This window comes from Paroedura picta, chromosome 2 (assembly GCF_049243985.1).
Source record: "Paroedura picta isolate Pp20150507F chromosome 2, Ppicta_v3.0, whole genome shotgun sequence".
Classification (NCBI taxonomy): Eukaryota; Metazoa; Chordata; class Lepidosauria; order Squamata; family Gekkonidae; genus Paroedura; species Paroedura picta.
In genome coordinates this window covers 20,847,856-20,871,251 of record NC_135370.1, presented here as the reverse complement: position 1 = coordinate 20,871,251, position 23,396 = coordinate 20,847,856, and the positions used below count along the sequence as shown (strand labels likewise).

At 43.1% G+C, this 23,396-nt stretch overlaps 1 protein-coding gene across 3 annotated transcripts in view; it reads right to left on the bottom strand.

Moving 5' to 3' along the window:
- Positions 1-3,108: 3,108 nt before the first annotated feature.
- The window catches only part of LOC143829087 (DNA-binding protein SATB2-like), a 190,061-nt gene continuing 169,773 nt past the window's right edge, over positions 3,109-23,396 (bottom strand). For 2 of the 3 annotated variants that reach the window (XM_077319393.1, XM_077319392.1), the window contains exon 11: positions 3,110-6,271. In XM_077319393.1, the coding sequence (XP_077175508.1) occupies positions 5,816-6,271 (456 nt within the window). In that variant the 3' untranslated portion in view covers positions 3,110-5,815. Of the gene's footprint in view, positions 6,272-23,396 lie in introns of all 3 variants that reach the window. The other variant, XM_077319394.1, reaches the window with a different exon arrangement.

Below are 23,396 nucleotides of genomic sequence, written 5' to 3'. Positions count from 1 at the left end.
TTCAAAGACAGGGTGAGGTTCCCTGTATGTTTGGTGTATGTGGCTTTGAACCTGTGCCTGACATTTTCCCTAAATGCATTTTCCTGTGGGTATCTTCTTTGGAAAGCCTAAACTTGGATAATAATTTGGAAGACATATAGAAGAACATCAGAGGAATCCTACAACTGTGATGCCTCTAGCTTGTATAGTATTCTAAACCTCCTGAACCTACTCCTGTCATTTCCCCAGAAAGCATTTTCCTGAGGGAACCTTCTTTGGGGGACTGTAACTCAGACCCGTAATGGCAGAAAGTGAAGAGGAACTAAAGAGCCTGTTGATGCGGGTGAAGGAGGAGAGTGCAAAAGTTGGCCTGAAACTCAACATCAAGAAAACAAAGATCATGGCATCCGGCCCTCTCAATTCCTGGCAAATAGATGGGGAAGAAATGGAGGTAGTGACAGATTTTATTTTCCTGGGCTCCAAGATCACTGCAGATGGGGACTGCAGCAAAGAAATTAAAAGACGCTTGCTCCTGGGGAGGAAAGCTATGGCAAATCTAGATAGCACCCTAAAAAGCAGAGACATCACCCTGCCAACAAAAGTGCGTTTAGTCAAGGCTATGGTATTCCCAGTTGCAATGTATGGCTGCGAAAGTTGGACCATAAGGAAGGCCGAGCGTCAAAGAATTGAGGCTTTTGAACTTTTGTGACAGTTCATGGCTCATGAACTGGACCTGCCATGAACTGTGAACTGAAAACTGAATGGTTCAGTGTTTTCAGTGTTAATTTCATTACATAAATATACTGTTAGCCCGAAAGTAATCATAAGAGACTTTCTGTCCCAGTATCACACTTCCTTTTCTTTGCTATAATTTGTACTTACTTTCAACGGATGGAATTTGCATAAACTAATCTAATCTGGTAATTCAGTGATCCCAATCATGTTGTGTACCCTCCCCCCCCAAATAAAACGGTAATAAACTAAACTGCAAAATGTTTCGGTTTAATTCCGTGAATGGCATTTATTTTGTTTTGTATACTAAGCTGTGCATATTTTGATTTATATTTTGTGTGTTTTAGTTGCTGAAGAGTTCTGTTGCTTTCTGTATTGTGATTTTGTGAACTGTAGTTGTAATGTGACAGATCTGTTTTGTTGTAAGCAACATTTGTTGTTCATTTTGGGTTGGGGGCAGGGAGAGTTGTCAAATTGTCCTTTCCCCTTAATTTCATAATGTCTGTCTGCAACTGACATGGGAGTTATAGAGATGACATAATTTTAAAAATGTTACATGACGGGTTTTGTGGCAGTTGCTTGTGAATTAACTGCTTTGTCTTAAAAGACCCAAAACTTGGGCCAATATTGGTAGCAGTTCAAAGCCTCTCTTTTTGAGGGCAGATGTCCCTCTACACTCAAAAACCCTGCCACGTGTTTGAACAAGGCCATTCATAACCCAGGAGACACTTCACACCTTTGGGCATAACTACGCAACAGGTAATAGTCACTTCACACCTTTCATCAGACACATGCAGGCTCTAAAAACATATCCACATTTGGGGGAAGGTCCACCCATCAAGCGAAAAATCAACCTTTTAGTAGAGACCTGATGCCAACTGAAACCCTTCAGAACAACCCAGTTCTTTGCGGCAAGACCCCAGCATTCCCTAGAGCTCATTCCACCCCACAAGGCCACCAATTGCCAAGCGGAGCTCCCCCAACCACCTCAGTCTTGTTAACTTCTGTCCTTTCTTCACCAACAGTAGAACATAAGTCTTGAACGCTCATGTCAACAACCTCCAACTCCAATGATCATCTCCTTAATTTCCTATCAGTGGTGGAACCAAAACATTTTGTCAATTTCATAGCAAAACACTCTTCCAGCATTTTAGGACTAAGAGATATCCAGGAAACTTTTTAAGAGGCATCAGAGTCACAGAGGCTTCCAGTAAGCCTGGAGAACACGGTCAAAACCTGTACATTTTCAAAGACCATCCACAAGGGTTGACAAAAAAACCCAGCGTATGCCTTTTGAAAAAATCAACACATCGGAACCGCAAAACACGCAAAAATGCAAATACTTAGGCATTGTCAGCAGCACGCTAGAATGTCACATATGCATTCCTGGAATCCACCAAACCTGGCAAATTGGGAGGCTGAATACTATGCAACACTTTACATCTATGGTGCTTTATCAATGCCTGTTGTTTCTGAGGAGGGAATTCACACGCCGACTTCGGAATCTGGGAAATAAATTCCATTCATTGGTATGTAACCCTCCAAATTTCTCGGATGCGTCTTCAGAATTTCATCAGTCCCAGTGTTCCCGTGTTACACACTTCAGAGGGATGTCTCTGCTACAGATGAAGATTATGACGATTAAAAGATGCACAGACCCTCTTCCAAAGGGTTCCTGGCAAGCCATCATTTGTGGCTGTTTAAAAGAAGAAACCAGCGTTCAGTTGGCTGAGAGGGCTGCTGAATTACACCATTCATTTGTATCGACAAACTAATCCTAAGTTTTCAAAGTTCAGGGGTCAGTTATGGCCATCACTGGACTGTTTATATCCTCTGAATGCGATATCTCACCTCTAGTTTTCTGCTTTTGAACTCGTGAAAGTTAAAAAACAGCACGTGCAACAACAGGAACGGGCTGCAGTTAGAACACAACTGCTTACACACTGGAGGCTTCGTGCTGGGCTGCAGGCAAGAGTTTGAGTTGGGGCAGGTTGCCTCTTCCTGCTCCCGCATGGGGGAGCATTTGGCCCAGTTCACCTCATCCACCCTGGATTTGTGCTCCCACTTGGGAGCCAGGGTAGCAAAGTTCCCAGTGCAGAAATGGTCGCAAGCCAGCCCTTTAACATGACTAAGGAGTCTCAAAGTGGCTTACAAGCCCCTTCCCACCCTGTCCTCATCACAGTCACTTTGTGAGGTGGGTGGGGCTTGAGTGAGTTTTAAGAGTGGACTGGTGAGTGTGGAATCTAACCCAGTTCTTCAGGTTAGAGTCCACTTCTGTTAACCACTTTATGACCCTGAATGAGGGTTACTTTTCACTCTCAATCCCTGGAGGTAAAACGGAGGACCCACCCAAGAACGACCTCACAAATTAAGTAATTTAATGAATGTGTTTTTATTTCAACAACCAAAAAATTCTAACAGACTAACAATGCACATAAGTTAAAATTTAATTATCACTTAGTGATAACGAAGATCAAGTTGATTTACATGGAAAAAGAACATTTACAATATGTTAATCCTCATTCACATTGTTGATACCGCAATAACACAATTTTTTTTTTTTAAGTTTTCTCTTATTTCACAAAAGGACGGAAAATTGTGCTTTGTTAAGAGGCACTACAAGAAAAGATTCTTTTTCCAAATAGATATTATATGATGAATATTGAATAAATAGACATATATGCATTGTAATTCGCAAAGTTCTGGCAAGACCACAGGCGAAAATGCCCACAGATTTACTTCGAAGAACCACTGCAAAATTGGCAGTGAAATTTTAATAATAATAATAATAATAATAAAGGCAAGACTCAGCATTGGGAAAAAAAATACCTACTAAATTTTTTGGTTGAAGTGCTTAAAAAAAAAAAAAAAACGATACGCTGATGCCAAAGAGATGAATAACCTTATGAGAGCTTGACCGAGATTACATACACGTAGTGATTTCAGCAACGAGTCTCAGATTAACAGTTGGGAAAGGAGAAAGTCAGAGAACATAAAGCAGCACCTACTGAACTTTGATTAAAGCTGCAGCATACTACAGAGGAAAAAGAGGAAGGGTTTAAAAAGTGAGCAAAGCCAACGCTGTCGTTCAATGGTACATGAAGTGGAATGCAAGTGCATTGTGGGCATCTATGTACTGACTGTGGAAAAGTCCCTTAAAAAAAAAAAACAAACTCCAGAGGTTACTGAGCAGCTAGAATTAGCTTGTATTGCAACGTTCTCTTTCTCCCTGTCCGCTGTTGACGTTTGGAGTGACTACCTGTACAGAGGTTGGTTTTAATGCCTGCCTTTTATACCTTTCAAAATATATAAATAGTATTAACAGTTATATTACAAGGCCTGTGCAAGAAACATTAGCGCAACTTCCCAAAGTGATATCGCATGAGGTCTTCGTTCAAAAAGGTACAAAGCGGATGTCGAAAAAAAAGAAAAAAAAAAGAAAAGAAAAGCCTAGCAAGGAGTAAAAGGATATCGTCTGAAAAAGCATTCTGCAGAACAGCCGGGCTGCCGGGGTCGCTTCTGAGCCACGGCTCCAGTAACCTGTGGGAGGCCATAGTAGATTGCAGCTTTGATGCTCGCACTACTGAAAAGTCGGTCAGTGTTCGATCTGCTTTATGTAAGGGAATTGCTGTGCTGGGTCACTGGGGAAAGAGGAGGAAGTGGCAACGTGGAAATACTGATTCTTGCTTCACAGAGTGGCAGCAAGTTCTGGAAGCGTGTCGCCCACCGAGTCAGTCGTGCATCACGGTACGGCCCGCATATCTCGGGAGCTGGCTGTCCAAGAACCACTTGTCCCACTGAGATAATTAATCTGAAGCATAAGAATCCAAGTGCAGGAGAAATGAGAGAGGGACGGTGGGGATTTCGGTCCTGGAAAGCCTTTCGCTGGCGAAGAACCAATCAAGTTTGCCCCATGCTGAGAAGCTGTGATTTGTGGAGGTGTTGTTGAAAAGCAACTCCGATGTGTATTGTGAACGGTGTGCCTGAACATTAATGCCTGGCAGACATGAGGAGAGCAAATAAATAAGCACTCCAGATGCACAAGCCCGTGTGCATGGAAGCTGCACGACAAGAGGCAGAGAGTTTGCTCCTCTGGAAAACTGCATAACTGCAAAGCATGGCTTGATGTGACATTAAAACTCATGAAAACCACTTTTTGCAAAGACGTCTTCAACAAACAAGTCTTCGGTCCTCTGAATTCCACCCCCCCCCCAAAAAAAAGTCCACAAAAATCCATCTGTTCAATACAGAAAAGAAAACGAACCAAACAAACATGCTCTGTCACTTTCAATGTGCACTGTGGACTGAGGTTTTTAAAAACTCACTTGGATTGGGATCTTATTTGTTTAAGGTGCCCTGATTTCTCCTTGCCCTCTCCATTTTTACTTCTCCCTCAAATTTCAGGGTGTGTTATTGTTGGCAGTGTTGATCTACGTTTTCAAATGCATACCTCAAAAAATTACCTCTCAAGCTGCCAAAAAGGAAGCCACAGTAATAATTAATAAAAAGATCAGGGGTAAACACGGAAAATAAATAGGCCTTCCAAAATAGTCACCACACCCTGAGAGCAGGCAGCAGTTTCTCAAAAAGCCAAAGCAACTCATTGTGAAGTGGTTTTTTTTTTTTCTTCTTCCAATACACAAACACAACTCATCTTGAATGGGCTCATTTCACAGTCTATACTTTCAGATTGTAAAGTTATGTCCCATGCAAATTTCACACATACACACCCACACACACACATGTACATATATATATATATTTACATATATTTATACATATATGTGTAAATATATACATATACACACCCACACAGCTGTTTCCTTTGTCGATTTCATTGGTCCGTCCCCCATCTTGTAACTTGCTAGAGGTTCCTTTGATAAGTGCAAGGTTGACCGTGTGAATTACAATTAACATTGTCTCAAACATAAAAAAGTGTTAACTCTCAAGTGCCTAAGGGAATGTCTGGATGGGCTATGCAAAATAATCGTTCAATTTGCATATCGTCATCGATGTACACCGGGGGGGGGGGGACCCAAAGCCCCACCCCCCACCCCAAAGAAGTCGGGATAATGTATTGCTTTGCCTGGGGGGGGGTTTCACATTATCTCTGGTCAGTTTCTGAAATCGTCGCCTTGCTTTTGTCGGGGCTCTCCTCTTCTGTTTCCACCTTGTACATCTCCTCGGAGCCTTCCTCACTGTCATTCTCTTCTGACTCAGTCAGAAGCTCCTCATCTTTGTATTCGGCCACGTCTACCACAGTCCCCAAGTGCTCTTTTAGCTTCCCGTGGTGTTTTACGTGGTAACGCTGGTTCTGGAAGAATTTGATGATGGTGTGTTTAGGCAGATCCAACTGAGCGGATAAAGTGTGAATGGCCTCCTGATCCGGGTAGAGGCCGACGTCATGGATGAAACTCTGAAGGATGCCCAAGGCCTCCAAAGAAATCTTAGTACGGGATCTTGTTTTTTTGGTGCACGTGTCCTCTGGAGGTGGGGCCTGGGCTTCTTCTCTTGGAGGTGAGTTCTCCTTAGCAGGCTGCGACTGTTGTCTATGAAGAACCTGTAGAGACAGAAAGGTACATGCATTTAATAAGTACTGTGCGTGCAAAATCTACCTAGTCTTTAACAGAAATGATACCGGTCAATTATTTAAAAACACTGAGAACAATCTGTCTAAGGTAACTGTACCAAATAAAGATTATGCAAGGAAAGAGGAACAGTGATGGGTTCATACGTTTTTCTGGGATCCTTTTACACAAGGTAAGGGCCCGTATATATATACATGTGAGTTTGATTCAAGCACACTCCCCCCATCTTTTTTTCACAGTACGGAAGTGTGAGAATTGGGTTATAATGTACAGCGTCACATGTGGATTCTATACATCAGGTATTATCTGTAGCTAGATTGTGAGACCAGCGTTTGTGTGTGTGTGTGAATTCTTCCAGCTGACAAAAAGAATCCACAGCATAGATAAAGTACGAACTGGTTTCTAAGAGTTTAATTAAAACAGTCACCCCATGGCTGAAACTATGTTTATTGGGTTGGATTTATCTGAATGTGTTCTTGTATTCTGTAATTGTCTTTTCTTGTTAGCTGTCTTGGGTACCTTTGCAGAGGTGTGTATGGGGGAGGGGAGGGTTAAGAACACAAATAGTTTAAGTGAATGCATAAAGAAATGGTGGAAGGGGTTGCTGGATTGGGATTCTGATCTCAGTTCTTCCAGCGGTTCGATTTGTGACTCGTCTCTTTATGTTTGTGCGATGGTTGAGAGGCTTCTTCCTCACTTCACAGCTGTCCTCTCACTTACTAAATAGAAATGAGGCAGGCAGGAAAAACCAATTCTAGATCTGGAGAGAATGCAGCCTCAAGGAAAAAGGCATTGCCTGGTGTGGAAGATTCCCGTCAGGATTTCATTTTAATTAAACTTCGGTCTGACAGATTTTGGTTGAGTCTGTAGTCTTTGCACAACAGGATTCTGTCCCCACTCAAGGTTCTTTGCAACATTACTCCCAGGGCATTCCTCTCATTGCAACGCAGGACCAGCTGCAGACTGATTGGAGCTTCGCATTTGCCCTTGCGGATGTCAGACACGTTCTAGATCTAAGGAACGGGACCACGTGGGGGTAAGTGCAGCTATGCTGTGTTTCCATCCCAACTTTCTCCACAAGCAGCCTTGAGGGCGCTCTGCACAGCCAGCTTAAGCACTGGTTGATTACAATCAGGAAACATTCATGATGATCTGGAGCTTTCTCCGATTGGAATTGTCAATGATTCTCCCATCATTCTTTGTTTTATCAGTCAGCAAGGAGAAAAAAGGGCACTTCGATTGTGGGCAAAACATGCAAGACTGCCGAGCGTTACACGTGCACTAATGCTGAATTAAAATAGCCCATGGGTTCAAAATATCATCTCCAAGAAATCGTTACGACAAACATCCAGGGAAATACATTCTTGGCTAATAAGGTTTTATTAGAAGCATATAACTGATGACAGACTTAATGAAAGTATATATAATTCCTACAATACATTTATAGAGAGTTTGAAAAACCTTGCTCTTCTTCTCTAGCTAAAGTTCACAACGTATCTATTGAATCTCTCTGCAGGAGAAATAAACGGGCACATGTTGTTCGTGGTTCCGGCTTTGCCGCAGGCTTCAGAGTCTTCTTAAACGCAGCTAATAAATGATGCAATTTTAGAGATCGATAAAGAGAAATGAAAAGCCTAACCAGATAAGAGCAGTAAGTGCTACAAGGTGGAGACAACACTGGGCTCAAGCGCTTGCATGGGAAGAACATATGTTGTAGTTGTTGTTAGGTACGAAGTCGTGTCCGACCCATCGCGACCCCATGGACAATGATCCTCCAGGCCTTCCTGTCCTCCACCATTCCCCGGAGTCCATTTAAGTTCACACCCATTGCTTCAGTGACTTCATCCAGCCACCACGTTCTCTGCCGTCCCCTTCTTCTTTTGCCCTCAACCGCTCCCAGCATTAGGCTCTTCTCCAGGGAGTCCTTCCTTCTCATGAGGTGGCCAAAGTATTTGTACAACTTAACTAAACTCTTACCCAACTATCAGCCTTGAATATACAGGAAATGTGCTTTTGCTTCTGGTAGGTTTGCATGGAGCCTACAATCACGCTGACCCAAGCCACAAAACAGCAGTAAACTGACGGAAGCAAGTATTCCCAGCTGCCCTGCTTACCTACAATAACCTGGACACGTGGGCCCAATGTGGCTCACTGCCCACTGCCAAAATCACAGAGAGTGAGTGGGATAGGCCTTCGCGTTAAGGCTAATGTGTATCTTGCTGAACTCTGCATTCGAGTCCGTAGACTAGAGCATCGCCGGTCTACAGAAAGGAATGTTACAATTTACTGCTAAACAGCCCCAGAATTTTTTTTTCTTTTTTACAAACTACAAACTATAAAATATTAAAGAGCAGGGTGTTGAGCGAAAAGTCAATACAGGAGACTTTCTGAATGGGTATGTTTGTGTGTGTGAAAGAGAGAACATCTCTGTTGTAATGAAGTCTCTTCTTCTAGGAACTAAATAACTTTGGCGCCTGATACCAGGGGTAGAAGAAGAAGAAGAAGAAGAAAGAAGAAGAGTTGATTCTTATATGCCGCTTTTCTCTACCCGAAGGAGGCTCAAAGCGGCTTACAGTCGCCTTCCCTTCCCCTCCCCACAACAAACACCCTGTGGGATGGGTGAGGCTGAGAGAGCCCTGATATTCCTGCTCGGTCAGAACAGTTTTATCAGTGCCGTGGCGAGCCCAAGGTCACCCAGCTGGTTGCATGTGGGGGAGCGCAGAATCGAACCCGGCATGCCAGATTACAAGTCCGCACTCCTAACCACTACACCAATGCTGGCAGGGGCTCACGGGAATTGTAGTCCATGGACATCTGGAGGGCCCGCAGTTTGACTACCCCTGCCTTATACAAAAGAAGCTGGTCCGACTTAACAGAAAAGCAAACCTGCTAGATCTGACAAGCGGTCCATCTAGTCCGGCTTCCTCTTTCACAAAGTGGTCAAAACAGTTGCCCTGGAAGGTCAAACCCAGGAGGCACAGAGGCTGAGGCCTGTTGGGCTCTACCAACAAGTAGTGGACTCTCTGCCAAAGTCAGATGTATTTCTGTTCCACTGAAATCTGTGGAAGGGTTTAGGGTTAAATTGTACGTGATGCAGGACACTGTTTTTTAGTCTGAAAAAGCATTCATGAGAGGCTCCTCATAGGGGAAGTATGTTAATTCTTCCAGCCTGCATGAAACTCCTCCCTGTCAGCTGATGTGGGAGGGGATGGTAGAGAGAGAGGCACCGTATAGGTACCTATTACCTCTCCCTACTTGAGCTAAAAGCTGCTGGTTTTTTTGGAGGGGAATATATGCACGTGGGTGCTTTTTGGATTGGAGAAAGGATGCAGATGGGAATGATTTTTTGAAGTATTTATAATCTTCCTTATCTCCTCACAAATTCAAGGCCACTAGCCAAGCGACAAAAAACCATAAGGACACAACCCTCTAAGCATCCAGTGACAAGTTAAATGGGTACAAAATTAAAACACATAGCTGAAAACCAATACGCAGAGTTGACATGCAACAAAATCCGTTCGCCCATTGTCTAACGTCCTCTGGAACAAAACAGCCTTATGTTCCTTCTTCAAGGTGCCTTGCACAAACACAAAGCTGGTAGTTTACTCCAGAAGAACTGCCCTACCGCCAAGAAGGCCTGTGGCATGAATGTTGCCCAACAAGAGTGTCACCAGAAGAGGAGTGCAACTGGTGCCTAGGACAACAGCGGGAGATGCAGCTTGAGAGATAGAAGGATCCCAGGCTGTGAAGAGTTTGAAGGTAATAACCAGCACTTTGACTGGGACCAGGAAACAAACAGGAAGTTGCAGGTTCCAAGCAACTGACTCTACAGAGGGGCATCTTTGCCATGTTTTGTATCAGTCAAAGTTTCCAAGACATCTTCAAAGGCTACCCCATGTAGAGCACATTACAGAAGTCTATCCCAGAAGATACATAAGTATGGAACATTCTGGATTAGTGCAACTAAGTCAGCAGAGTCTAAATATGGAGCCAGCCTATGAGGCGAATGGAAAACAAGATTGTACTTATCTGTGACTGTTATTGATTGAATGGTTTTCTGTGCAGTTCCACATGGGGACTGGGCTTTCTCAGCCCAGCCATGGAGAAGAGTTGCCAAGCTTAAGAGAAGCTGCTAAGAGCCCCAGAATGCTCCCCCTCCCCTCCAGCCTCAGCCAAGCCTTCCCTGCCCAAATGACCACATGACAGAGGAGGGGCAATCAGTCTTCCCCCAGTTCTCCCTTTGCCTCTGTAAGGAGTGAGCATCGCTAGAGAAGCCCATAGCGAGGAAAAGAGGGAGGGATCTGTACCTGCACATAAAACCACGTGATGAACAACCGTTACAGGTGAGTGGCACTCTACTTTCATTTCCATTGGGAGAACAGCAAGTTCATATTCTGAGAAGGGTGTGGCTGGATCAATGGAATATCGACTGCAATACTGTCTATCCCTCAGTTGTCTCAATCCAGGAGTCAACAACTTTGCACTAATGCCATACAAAAGTCAAGGACGTTGACCTTGCATACATCCTGCCTTGCATACCTCCTTGAGAGGTAGTCTGGATGAGAAGGCTGCTGGGGAAGCCTGAGCTCTCAAAGAGCGCCCAGATACAGCAACTGGACAGCTCCTACCTGTTTCAGCGTATGGAAACTATCCATGTAAACAAGGTTTGTATAGAGGTGGCCTGCCCTTTATTGCTTCCTCTGAAATAGATGAATGCCCACTACTCGCAGAGCCCTCTGTTCTTTGTAAATTGAAGAGGTGACCCCTTCTAACATTTAATGTGTGCAGCATCCTTTCTGATGGAGAAGTCAGGGAAGGGGAAAAAACCAGAACAGTGATGTCCTCACTCATGTAGAACAAGGAGACTTTCTCAGAGAGGAATTCCAGGCAAGGTCTCAGCACCATTATCGATACAGAATTTTAGAAAGGGGGGGGGGGTCCACAGGAAAAAGCACTTCGTTCCCCCACCCTGTGGGCAGAGGTGATAGCTACCAAAGCTGCTGTCTTATACAAATAAAATGGTTTATAAATAAATCTGAACAAAACAGAGATAAATTCCATTGTGAGACAGGGTGTACAACAGGTGGATATAAATCGAACAAGCCGGGTGCTTATTTGAATTCAAGCCTGGGGCTTCCAGAGCTTTTCCCCACAAAGATTCTTCAAGTGGTGGCAGGCTGGGTATGAGGCAGTATTGTGAACTTTGACCAAACATAAAAGGAATGATTTGTGCTTGATTACAGCCTCAAGGACCGGACCAAGACATTCACAGCTCATCAGAAAGTGATATATAAAAGTGGATATTATCCCATTAGTGGTGACAATCCACTCCCCAATGCTCCTGATGATTTGGGGGCAAAGGTTAAATAGCACTAGGGCTAAAATGGATCATTGGGACATCCCACACATAAAGTCCTAAGAAGCTGATTCTGCTTCCCATATGGAATTTTTTTGCTTCCTACCAACAATAAGTCAGTAAAATCAACAGAGGGCTGTCCTTTATATCCCAAACGCTGACTGCAGTGGATTCACCAAAGTATCAGTTAACCAGTCAATGTTGTCAATAGGTCCAGGAAAATCAGGAGCAATGGATTTCCCTTATTCAGTTAGCAAGCCCTTTCCTCCCTTGATCTGCAAATCTAAACCATATCCAGGGTGTGGAGGGCTATACCTCGAGGTTAAATTACATAATAAGATACAACTTTAGCCACAATGGTACTCATAATATGGCTAATGCCATAATTAACAGTATTGTGTCCTTTGTATCAATTCAATTGCAGTTTTCCAAATATGATGTTCATTTATTATTTTTATCCACACAAAGCTGGTTTAACTGAAATGTATACCATTAACCACTTCACAATCTAAGTTTAAGGCAATTTTTAATACTATATACAAATCGAACAAGAGGGAGGTAAACACAGAATTCTGAAAAGAATATACACTGTGATTTTTTATCCTCAACTGAAGTATTTTAGCATCAAGATTTCAAGCAATTATTGAAAGATATCTATATAAAGAGATTTACAGAAGAACATCACCAAATTTTAAATCAAAAAGTATTGACCCAAGAAATTAATGATGCAATGACTTCAATGAAATCTCACAAGGCACTTGGACCAGATGGATTATCAGCTGAATATTATAAAAGAATGATACATGTGGTTACACTATTGCTACATTAATTGATCAACAGACTAATGGAAGCACCAGAACGGTTTTCCAGATTCATGGGAACAAGTGTCAATAGCTCTTACACATTAAGAAGGGACCGATGAAAGTTTACCACAATCATATAGACCGATTTTATTACTGAATGTGGATTATCAAATTTCTGTTAAAGTGCTAATAGAAAAACGTAAGAGATGCATAGGCGATGTTGTGCATGTTGATCAAACTGGCTTTATATCAAAAAGGTACATGAAAAACAATATTCGCTTAGTATTAAATGCAAAGGAACATGTACACAAGACACAACAATGCACTGCTTTTGTGTTTTTAGATGCAGAAAAAGCCTTTGATAGTGTTCAATGGAAATTTTTACAAGTGACGCTACAAACAATGAAATGTGGGGAGATGTTTTTGAAATTAATTTGACAAATATATTCAAAGCAGGAAGCAAGAATTTTGGTCAATGGAAAGCTTACTTGTAACAAAATTCATATAATGAAGGGTACAAGACAAGTTTGTCCATTATCCCCATTATTATTCTATTTAGTTATAGAAACAATAGCAACAAAAATCAGATATGAAACAGAACTTTCTGGATTGTCAGTCATAGAATCATAGAGTTGGAAGGGGCCATACAGGCCATCTAGTCCAACCCCCTGCTCAATGCAGGATCAGCCCAAAGCATCCTAAAGCATCCAAGAAAAGTGTGTATCCAACCTTTGCTTGAAGACTGCCAGTGAGGGGGAGCTCACCACCTCCTTAGGCAGCCTATTCCACTGCTGAACTACTCTGACTGTGAAATTTTTTTCCTGATATCTAGCCTAAATTGTTGTACTTGTAGTTTAAACCCATTACTGCATGTCCTTTCCTCTGCAGCCAATGGGAACAGCATCCTGCCCTCCTCCAAGTGACAACCTTTCAAATACTTAAAGAGGCCTATCATGTCCCCTCTCAACCCCCTTTCTCCAGGCTGAACATTCCCAAGTCCCTCAACCTATCTTCATAGGGCTTGGTCCCTTGAAGAGGAGTCAAAGGAGAGGAGTTCAAGTTGAGAAGCTACATGGATGATCTGGTTTTTATTCTGACCAGTCTTGAAACATCAATTTCACAACTGTTCGATATCCTGACTTTGGTCAATATACAGGATATAAAATAGAGAAAAACCATGTTAATGGTGCTAGGTGACTCAGAAAAACTATTAGTGGATTTAAAGATCAAATTTGGATGTGAAGTTCATCCAGAAAAAATTGAATATTTGGGAGTAGTTTTAGACAAAGTTCTTCAAAATCTATTCAAAAATATATTTTATCATGGAAGAGAATACAGGAAGATTTACAAAGGTGGTCTAAAATTAATTTCTCCTGGTCAGCACAAGTGGCAATAATTAAAATGAAGGTCCTACCCAAGCTAATTTTTTTATTCCATGTGATTCCGCTGAGCATTAAGGATAAGACCTTACGCAAATGGCACAGTATTATTAACAAATTTATATGGAACAACAGAATATCAAGAATAGCTTTTAAAGTTCTTCAGGATGATAAGAAATGAGGAGGACAAAGTGTCCCAAATTTAAAATTGTATCTTCATGATGCTGTCGTATCATGGTTAGCAGACTGGACCACGGATCCAACTTCAAGAGATTTGATCTATGAGAAGTTTGGCATAGATGATGGCTTACATAATCTTTTATGACCCATCAAAAAGGCCAAGAAAAAATCTGATTTAAACTATTGGGCCACGACTTTAATAAATATCTGGAAAAATATAAACAGAGAATAACACGTGGTTCATCATTGCTGAAATCCCCAATAGGGCCTTATTTTGATAAAGCTCAACACAAAAGAATGTTTTTTTAAAAATATATAAAGATTTGTTGATGGCATCGGGAAAATTGAAAAGTCATGAGACACTCAAAATGGTGGGGATAGATATTCAGTGGTTGGAATACCTGCAGGTCATTACAAGGTTTAAGGTTGAATTTCCAGAGCAACAGATACTGCGTCTGCTCTGAGTTTGAAAATATATTACTTCAAGCTATACCTCATTTAATAGGGCAAATATATGAGCTTTTGTTAAAATATGAAATGGAGGATGAACAGATCAAAAGCTGTATAATTAAATGGATGCAGACTTTAAAATGAAATATCTCATTAGATGATTGGGAACTATTGTGGGGTAAAACTGTAAAACGTACGAAATTTCAGCTATTAAGGAAAAAGTGGTATAAAATGTTTTACAGATGGTAAACTAAATTAATCAGCACAATGTCTAAAGTATATGATGATAAATGTTGGAGATGTAGGGATAATGCATCTTTCTATCATATGTGACGGTGTTGCAAAAACATTGGGAAACTTTGGATAAAAATTCATAGTATTTCAGAAACAATGTTGAATAGTACATTCCTGATGCATCCTGACTGAAGATATTTTTTCCTATGCAACCACTATGGCAAGAATAGTTATAGCAAAGAATTGGAAACAACAGGAGATACCAAAAATAGTGGACTGGTTAGAAAAATGGCAAAGCTAGCAAGCCTAATTAATGGAAGACCAGTAGACGAATTCAAAGAACAATGACATTATTACATAGAGCAGCGGTTCTCAACTGCCATCAGGCCGCAACCCCAACTGCGGCAGCGGTGGGGTGGCGTGCACAAGCACACAGGCCCGCACACAGGTGCACGACAATCTGGAGACAGTGTGGAAGTGGTCAGTGCACTGGCTCCTCCTCCACTGGCTGCCGCCACCCTCTCTGCCGCCATCGCGGACACCAACCTGGCGACCCCACGGAAGGGGCTAGGCAACCCCACTCAAGGTCAGGACCCCAAGTTTGAGAAGCACTGACATAGACTATATAGACAGATAGCCGATAAATGTATTAGTTGAATAAGAGTTAATCACAACTATGTGGAGGTTCAAGTTTTTTTTGCTATTTCTGCACTCTACTTTCTTCTTTTTATTTTATCTTATCTTTATACAGCTTTTGCTGTATAAATAAAAGGGTAAGGGATTGGGCAGGGCCTTCGGGCCTGCCCCCCAGCCTGCCCAGGGGAAACCTGGCGACATCAATGCCAGTTTGCCCCTGGCAGCTGAGGGAGCCAGAGGTAGGTGGGCCTCCTGGGGGAGGCAGACGAGGGGGCAGGAAGGGCGAGGGGACTGCCTGCCATGGCCCACCCAAGACTTGGAGGGCTGCACAAATGGCTCCCGGGGCTTCGTCGGACCATACCACGCCTTTGACGCTGAGGGCGTGGGGGGCTTGCCTGCTGGCAGGAGTTTAACAGTGGGGGGGCAGGGGGGTAAGGGAAGCCCACGTGGAAGGGGGAAGACCTTCCCTTCCCCCTTGCCCTGGGGAGCCCTCCAGCTGCCTCGTTGTGAGGTGGCTGCAGTCCTTCCCAGCCCAAGGCAGAAAGGAAGCCACCCCTCCCCCTTCTAGCCCCCATTGTATCAGTTATAATGGGCTTCATTTCTAGTATAATATAAAAAACAATAAAAGCTGGTAATTCCAGCATTAAAAAAGGACAAAATTTCAAGCAATTATTATAGCTGCTGCTCCTTTCTTAGCAGAAACTATTGTTCTACAACTCAATGCTCAATGAAATTAATTCCTGCAAGAAGTAGGTAATTGGGTTTACCCACGTACTTCTATCCCTTTCCCCCTTATGCAGAAACTCCCGTTACGGGAACAATGACTAAGAATCCTTTTAAAGCATTGTATACAGTGATTGAGCTTTATGCCCTTTTGTTTTTTCTTCTACATACCTCTTTTCACAAGACCAGAAAATAATAAAGCAAGTGTTGCTGTATCATACATGCACTGTTGAACTTTTTATGATCATCTTACCGCAGGTTGACTCTAAGGAGCACAGTCTGAGGGGGTTGTGTGAAGAAGTCCTCCTTGCTTTAAATCATTTGGATGGAAGTCCAGTTGTAACTTCCTTCCTTCCCAAACGGCCTTAAGAACCCAGCACAACCTTGACTTCCTCGGAATAAGTCTTCCGTTCTCCACTTTCACTCCTTCCTCTATTCCTCCATCTGTACAAGAGCAAGCCTTTGCTGCAATTTTTACCATCTGGAACCGACTTCCTATTGCTTCCCCAAATCATTTCCCATCTCCTTGCAACTCTGAATTGAAACAGGTTTTGTTCCCTAGCCACAGGTCTCAAATGTTTCTGCTTCTCTAATGCATTTAGTCTTTAATGTCGGAAAGGCGGGCCCAGCACCCACTTGCCTGTTTTAAAAAGAAAGCTGAAGTTAAAGGAGGCTCTAGTTTACTTTTTGGAGGTGCTAATTTTCACCTTTCCAAGGTATTAGCCTTTTCGGATGGAAAAGGCAGAGATGCCTAATATCATGAAAGCTGACTTTTAAAAAGGTAAAACGATTCCCATTAAAACATACAACAAGTTTGGAAGGCCCCAATGAAATCCAGCTGGGAACCATGTGTAAAAAATAATAGTACATGCCTGCGGGGAAGGAAGTATGATATGGAATGATTAAGTTTCGGAAAATATATAATCTAGTATATCATTATGGCAATGATCTATATTACTTGTAATAAGCTGAGGCAGCCGCTTCAGACTGTCTTCCAGGGAATCCGGGAGGTCCTCGAGGGCTAACCAGGGTAGGGACACCTTGGTGAAAAAAATCAATTAAGGGTCGACCAGTTGCTCGAAAAACACTGCACGAAACACATTGCTCAAAAAAAACATTGCTCGAAAATTCAAACTGCCAGGCACAGCTAAGCCACAAGATATCGGCTGTTGTTGTTTTTAACTGTGCCAGCTCCTGTAACTTTAACAACAATCCGACATGGACATAACCACTGGATCTTCTAAGAAAAGCTGCCCCCTGCTGAATACCTATGTGCCACATGGCTACTAAAGTAACAGGAACTGGTCCAGCCACCCCCACCCCCACATACACAAGGCATCTTTTGAGGTCTAATGGTGCTACAATGACAGCCCATGTGGCATAGCATTCAGGGTGTCATAGAATCATAGAATAATAGAGTTGGAAGGGACCTCCTGGATCATCTAGTAAAATCCCATGCACTATGCAGCAGGGGTACTCAACCTGTGGTCCTCCAGATGTCCATGGACTACAATTCCCATGAGCCCCTGTCAGCAAACACTGGAAGGGGCTCATGGGAATTGTAGTCCATGAACACCTGGAGGACCACAGGTTGACTACCCCTGCTATGCAGGACACTCACATCCCTATCGCTCATCCACTGTAACCTGCCACCCCCTTAAGCCCTCACAGAATCAGCCTCTCTGTCAGGTGGCTATCCAGCCTCTGTTTAAAAATGTCCAAAGACGGAGAACCCACCACCTCCCAAGGAAGCCTGTTCCACTGAGAAACCGCTCTAACTGTCAGGAACTTCTACATCATCTGTGCTACCATTATTTAACAGCCCTTAATCAGGAAATTATGTATCTCTGCTAGTCTTTCAGTTACACTACACGAAGCACTGATAAGGATTGGGGCCACTTAGCTGCACATGGTTTCCCTGAGGGTGAGGGGGGAACTCCTGTGCTCCTCAGTCTTTCGAAAGAAAAACAAGCCCAGGGCTAGTCAAACTGTGGCCCTCCAGATGTCAATGGACTACAGTGCTGTCAGGGGCTCATGGGAATTGTAGTCCATGGACACCTTTAGGGCCGCAGTTTGACTACCTCTGAACAAGACTGTTTTGCAGAATTTCCTACAAAGGGGAACTGAGGTTGAGCAGAGTTCCAAACGCCAATCAGAGCCAGGGTGCACGCAGATGAGAAGGGTTTAAGCCTATGTGCCTTTTCTTCAAGCAAAACCGACCCCCTATCCACCCATTATTATTGGCCCTGAAAGGGGAAGGGGCACCCTCAGCAGGACCACCTTTCAAGTGCCCCACTTTTCAGGCCCACATTTATACGGACAGAGGATGTACCATCTTTTTGCATTTTTGGAAACAAATGTTGGGAGATGCTACGAACACACCCAGAGAGAACTGCGCTGCAGTTTATCCACAGTCTTCAACCGAGGCAGCGAAGAGCACAACAGCAGGAACGACAACAAAAAATAGCTTTGGCAAAGTAAATACTCTGCACCTTTCGACACACTCCTCGCCTGGGGGTCCTGTTGGCAAGAGTGTTAATTAGACAAGAGTTTTCTGCCAAAAGAGAAAGAAGAAAAAGAGCCTGGACTGGTAGCCTAGAATGTCTCTGGGAGAAACTGCGGCAGGAGTTACATTTTGCATGTGTGATTGTTTCTCCCTTTCAAAGCGGCGGCTAAGAGTTTATTTTCTTTGGTTCTGTTGAAATAAATTTTGTCTCCCTTAGCTCAACAGTGCAGCACTACCTTAGGACCCCCTCCCTTTTATTTTGTTGTTTTTCTTGGAGGAAGGGGAAGCTATGATTTGCCGCACCCAGACCTCACAAAACTGCATTAATTATTGTGCTTGACTTCCATTGCTTTTCTTGGATTATAGAGTATCCTAAGGTTACAAGCGCAGGAAAATTCAAACTGTTATTAAAACGCACGCGCACACGCACACACACAATCTATGAAGTGATGACAAATAACAGACTACAGGTGTTAGATTACATTTTGACTTCAGGCAGGTTTAATATACCTTGGCTTCCTTCTACAATTACTTGCAGCGTGTAGTGCTATGGACAGGGGAGTTAAAAAAAAATACGGTACTCAATAAATGAAGACCATGTCAAAAGAAATCAATATGAGCGTGCAAAATGGTCGGAAGTCTGACATGGATATGTGTATGTTCACTTTCATCTAGCTTTTTTTAATATCATAACCAAAGCGCTACTGGCATTTTTCGTGTATTGCCTTTTTTTTTTTTAAGTGGGGGTTAATAATTGCTTCACAAAGCAAACACGGGTTTCACAGATAATCGAACAAGCAAGCTACGTTATACAACAAGCTTAATTTCATTGGGAAACTATCCATCTTTCGGAGTTATTTAAAATGACCATCTTAAAGTGTTCCTAATTCTTTTTTAGGTTTTAATGAGGTGAGATACAAGCTAATTTTCAAAAGCTGGGGGGGGGGGTTGTTCTATTCTAGTGTATCTCAAGAAGTGTAATAAATTAAAATACTTTAAAGAGAACGAAGAAAAACTACTGAGCAAAAAGAGACAGAAATTCTGGATTTCAAATCTGAAACTAGGGACAAAGCCCGTTGCATTCAGGAATAGAACAGGTGCTAGATTGTGGGGTGGTGGTGGAAGAACTTTGCAGATGGCCTTCTCCTCTCCCCAGGACCTTGAAAGGCTGCAGGCTGGAGGGCCCTGGGCAGGGAACTCACCAGCAGGGACAGCTCTCACACAGCAGGAATCTGCAGCCTCTGAGCCTTAGAGGGAAGTGGAAGGAGGAGGTCAGGGGTGGGGGACAGAAGGCGATTGGCTGGCCACTGGACAGATAGCAAACCAATTGGAGGAGGAGGCACTCAGGGGCCGGATGTTAAACGCTGAGTGGCACTTAAGCCATGAGACCAGCTCCTCCTCCTAGGCCTTACCAGAAATATTAAGTGGAACAGAGATAGCCCAGTAGAGTGTGATTAGTTTCTGCCATTTTCCAGTACAGTCTTATTTTATCTCTTTTTAGTACTTGTGTTTGTCTGGGGGGGCTTAACAGTAAAAAAAAAAAAGTACCTGGCTCAGCAAGAATTTGCATTCAATCGGTATGACCAAATCATAGTATTGGGCAATGCTACACATGTATGAATAACTCAGTCATGATCTGACATTACAAACAAAGAATGTTTGTATAGGAATTTGAAGATATGCATTCATTTAATTGGCCAGAACATCAATGTTCAGCAGTTTTCAAGCTGGGATTTACAACAGTACTCTGGAGGGTTGACAATTCCTGTGCCATGACTGAAGGGTGACCATCTCTTGTCCTTGTGAGGCTAATGTGAAAACAGCTTCAAGAAAAGAAAGAAACAGGCTTGGCTCCCCCCCTTCTGAACTACCCTAAACACGTGCAAAACACTTTCCTGTTTCAATGGGGAGGGGGGGAAAGAGGAAGACCCAAGTTCAAAGCGATCTGGATTCAACAGGATTGACAATGGAATAAACAAAGTAAGTGCAGACTCTGCCCTGGTCCTGTCTGCTTAGTGAGGATTTTTAACCCCTCTCAGATTGTTGCTATTATTTCAGCACTTAGATCCAGAAAAAAAGAGGAGAAAATACTTAAAACTTTGCCCCCATCCAGTCAAGCAACCAGAAACGTTAAATGAATATAAAGGACAGCCAGGTGTTTTCCACTGAAAAATCAGAAATCTTATAATATATGAAAATATATGTATTTATTTTTAAAGAAGGTTAAAAACACTAAAAGCCAGAACACATGCCTGTTGGCTACTCAGTCCGAGGAACGCAAATATATTTTAAATAAATATATAAATAAATGAACTTAAATATGGAGCTCAAGGTGCCCTACCATTATATATATATATATAATAAAATAATAAAATACACAAAACAGATCTATTAATAAAAATCCACAGTTTAGAACTGCTTTAATCATAGGCAGTTCCAAAGCAATGGCTCAAGAAGCAACAAAGAGGTCCCAGTGCAGACATCACAGGATAATTTTTGTTATAAAACTGACCTGGGTTTCACTCTGTTTTCCAACAGTTTGGCGTGGTGATTAAGAGGGCATCTTCTAATCTGGTGAGTTGGGTTTGATTCCCTGTTCTGTCACATGTAGCCAGGTAAGTGACTTTGGGCTTAGTCACGGTCCTGATAGAGATGTTCTCACAGAGCTGTCAGAGCTCTCTCAACCCCTCCTACCTAACAGGGTGTCTGTTGTGGTGAAAGGAAGGGAAGGTGATTGTAAGGCATTTTCATACTAATTTGGGTGGTGAAAAGCAGGGTATCAAAACCAACTCTTTTTCTTCGATGCAAAGGATTTCACCATGGAGACAGACGACACTTTGCACCCATGAATAATAGCCAACAGTGGTTTTCAGTGTGATCCATGTGATTGTCACCTCTACGCTAGACTTCTGCAACTTGCTTGATGCAGGGATGCCCTCGAGATTGTCCTGGAAACGCCAACTGGTCCAAAATCCGGCTGCAGGAGTTCTGACAGGGACTCATTATGAAGCACATATAACACTGGTGCATGCCCAGCTGCATTGGCTCCAGATTGGTGACCAAATCAGGTTCAGGGTGCTGGCTCTAACCTTGAAAACCCTTAACGGTCCAAGACCAGTGTACTTGCAGGACCACCTTTCCCCCTATTGTCCCCTAAGAGCATTGAGATCTTCACAACAACAGGGTCCCCGGGCCCAAAGGAGGTGAAATTGACCTCGACTGGGGCCAGAGCCTTTTTGGTGCTGGCAGGGCCTGCGAGACAAAGCTATTCCCACCGGGCTTATGGTCAAAGCCAAAAATAACATCTACCATAATAACTAGCCTCACAACTACGGAAGGATGGAGAAGAGATGGAAGATTTGCTCCTGCCAAACCTCGGTCATCTGGGACTTAGTCGAGGCAGAAATTAGAATGTTTAAATGTTTTAATCTTGTATGTTTTAAAGGTTGTAACCTGCCCTGATCACTGGAATGGCGGGATGAAAATAAAATATCATCATCACCATCAACATCATCATCATCATCATCACCACCCAAGGTTGCTCCCATTTTTTTATGGGGCCAGACAAGACCTCTGCCTGTCCCCTCCTCCCTGCATGGGTACCCATTTTCCTCATTCCTCACATTCTGCACTGCCACTCCTTGTTGCTGAAGTAGGGATCAATTGGCTGTTTTGGGACTCCCTTCACTCCTCTGTCCTCCTGAGCAATGATGGCAACGAACCCACAGGGTCATCAGTCTGACTCAACAGCTGCCACTTCTCCCTGCATCAGCAGCTGTCCGCATGGAGAAAGTTGCCGAGGATGGAAGTTGGGTGATCGAAGAGATGCCTATAAATGGGGGGGGGGGGCGGTCCGGGTTTTGTGAGCGAGAGACTGTTGCTGGAACTTTAAAAGGATGCAAGCTGGGGTTGGCTGGTAGCAAGAGCTTAAGGAACATATGGCATTAAAAGGGGCACAGCTGACTCTCCAGCTTGTGGTATAATTAGCAAACCGAGCACTTGATCCCCCTTTCACCTGCCCACGCCTCTCGCTCACTCCCTTTTCCATCCTAGCAGGGGAGTGAGAGAGAGAAAAGGAAATCGGCCTCTCCTGGCTCAGTCCCTTGGGGGGGGTACCCCCTACAGAAGGGCATTGCGGGACCTTTAAAACATGGATTGGCTGCCTGGCTTGATTGACAGGTAGAAGAGAGTCATGTATAAACCCCATTGCTCTTCCGCTATTTCAAGCAGGCAGTGTGAAGTGAAAGGAGCGTGAGAAGGTGGCAGACAAGAGTGAGAAGGCAAGTGGCTATGAGTGGCTGTGAGGCGCAATATTGTTTAGTGCTACGCGATTCAGCTGGTGTAACGCTGTTTTTAACTATGTGCAGAAAGGCTCCGTGATTTGTCCAGTAATGTGCCACCAAGACTTATGTGCCGTTCAGGACCCTTAGTCCATAATCCTGCACACTTAATATGGTCTTGAAATAGGACACAATAATCAATCTGGCTTCCTGTACACATAAAAAGCTGCGTACCTTCCCACCCCAGTCATCTGCAAGCAAACATAATTTCATAGTGAACTATTACTTATTTATTTATTCGATTTTTAGCCCGCCACTCCCGAAAGGCTTGTGGCAGGTTACAACCATATAAAATCCCCCATAAAATTCCCCTAAAAACAATATACAATCAAAATTTACCTATACAAAAAAAAATCCAAGATACAATGCAGCGAAGAAAAACATCTAAAAGACCCCCCCCCCTAACTAACACCTCCGGGGGTGGACATAGTTGGCTGGCATAACAGAAGTTTTACATGATTTAATTCACAGAGCAATCCTATTCAGTTGA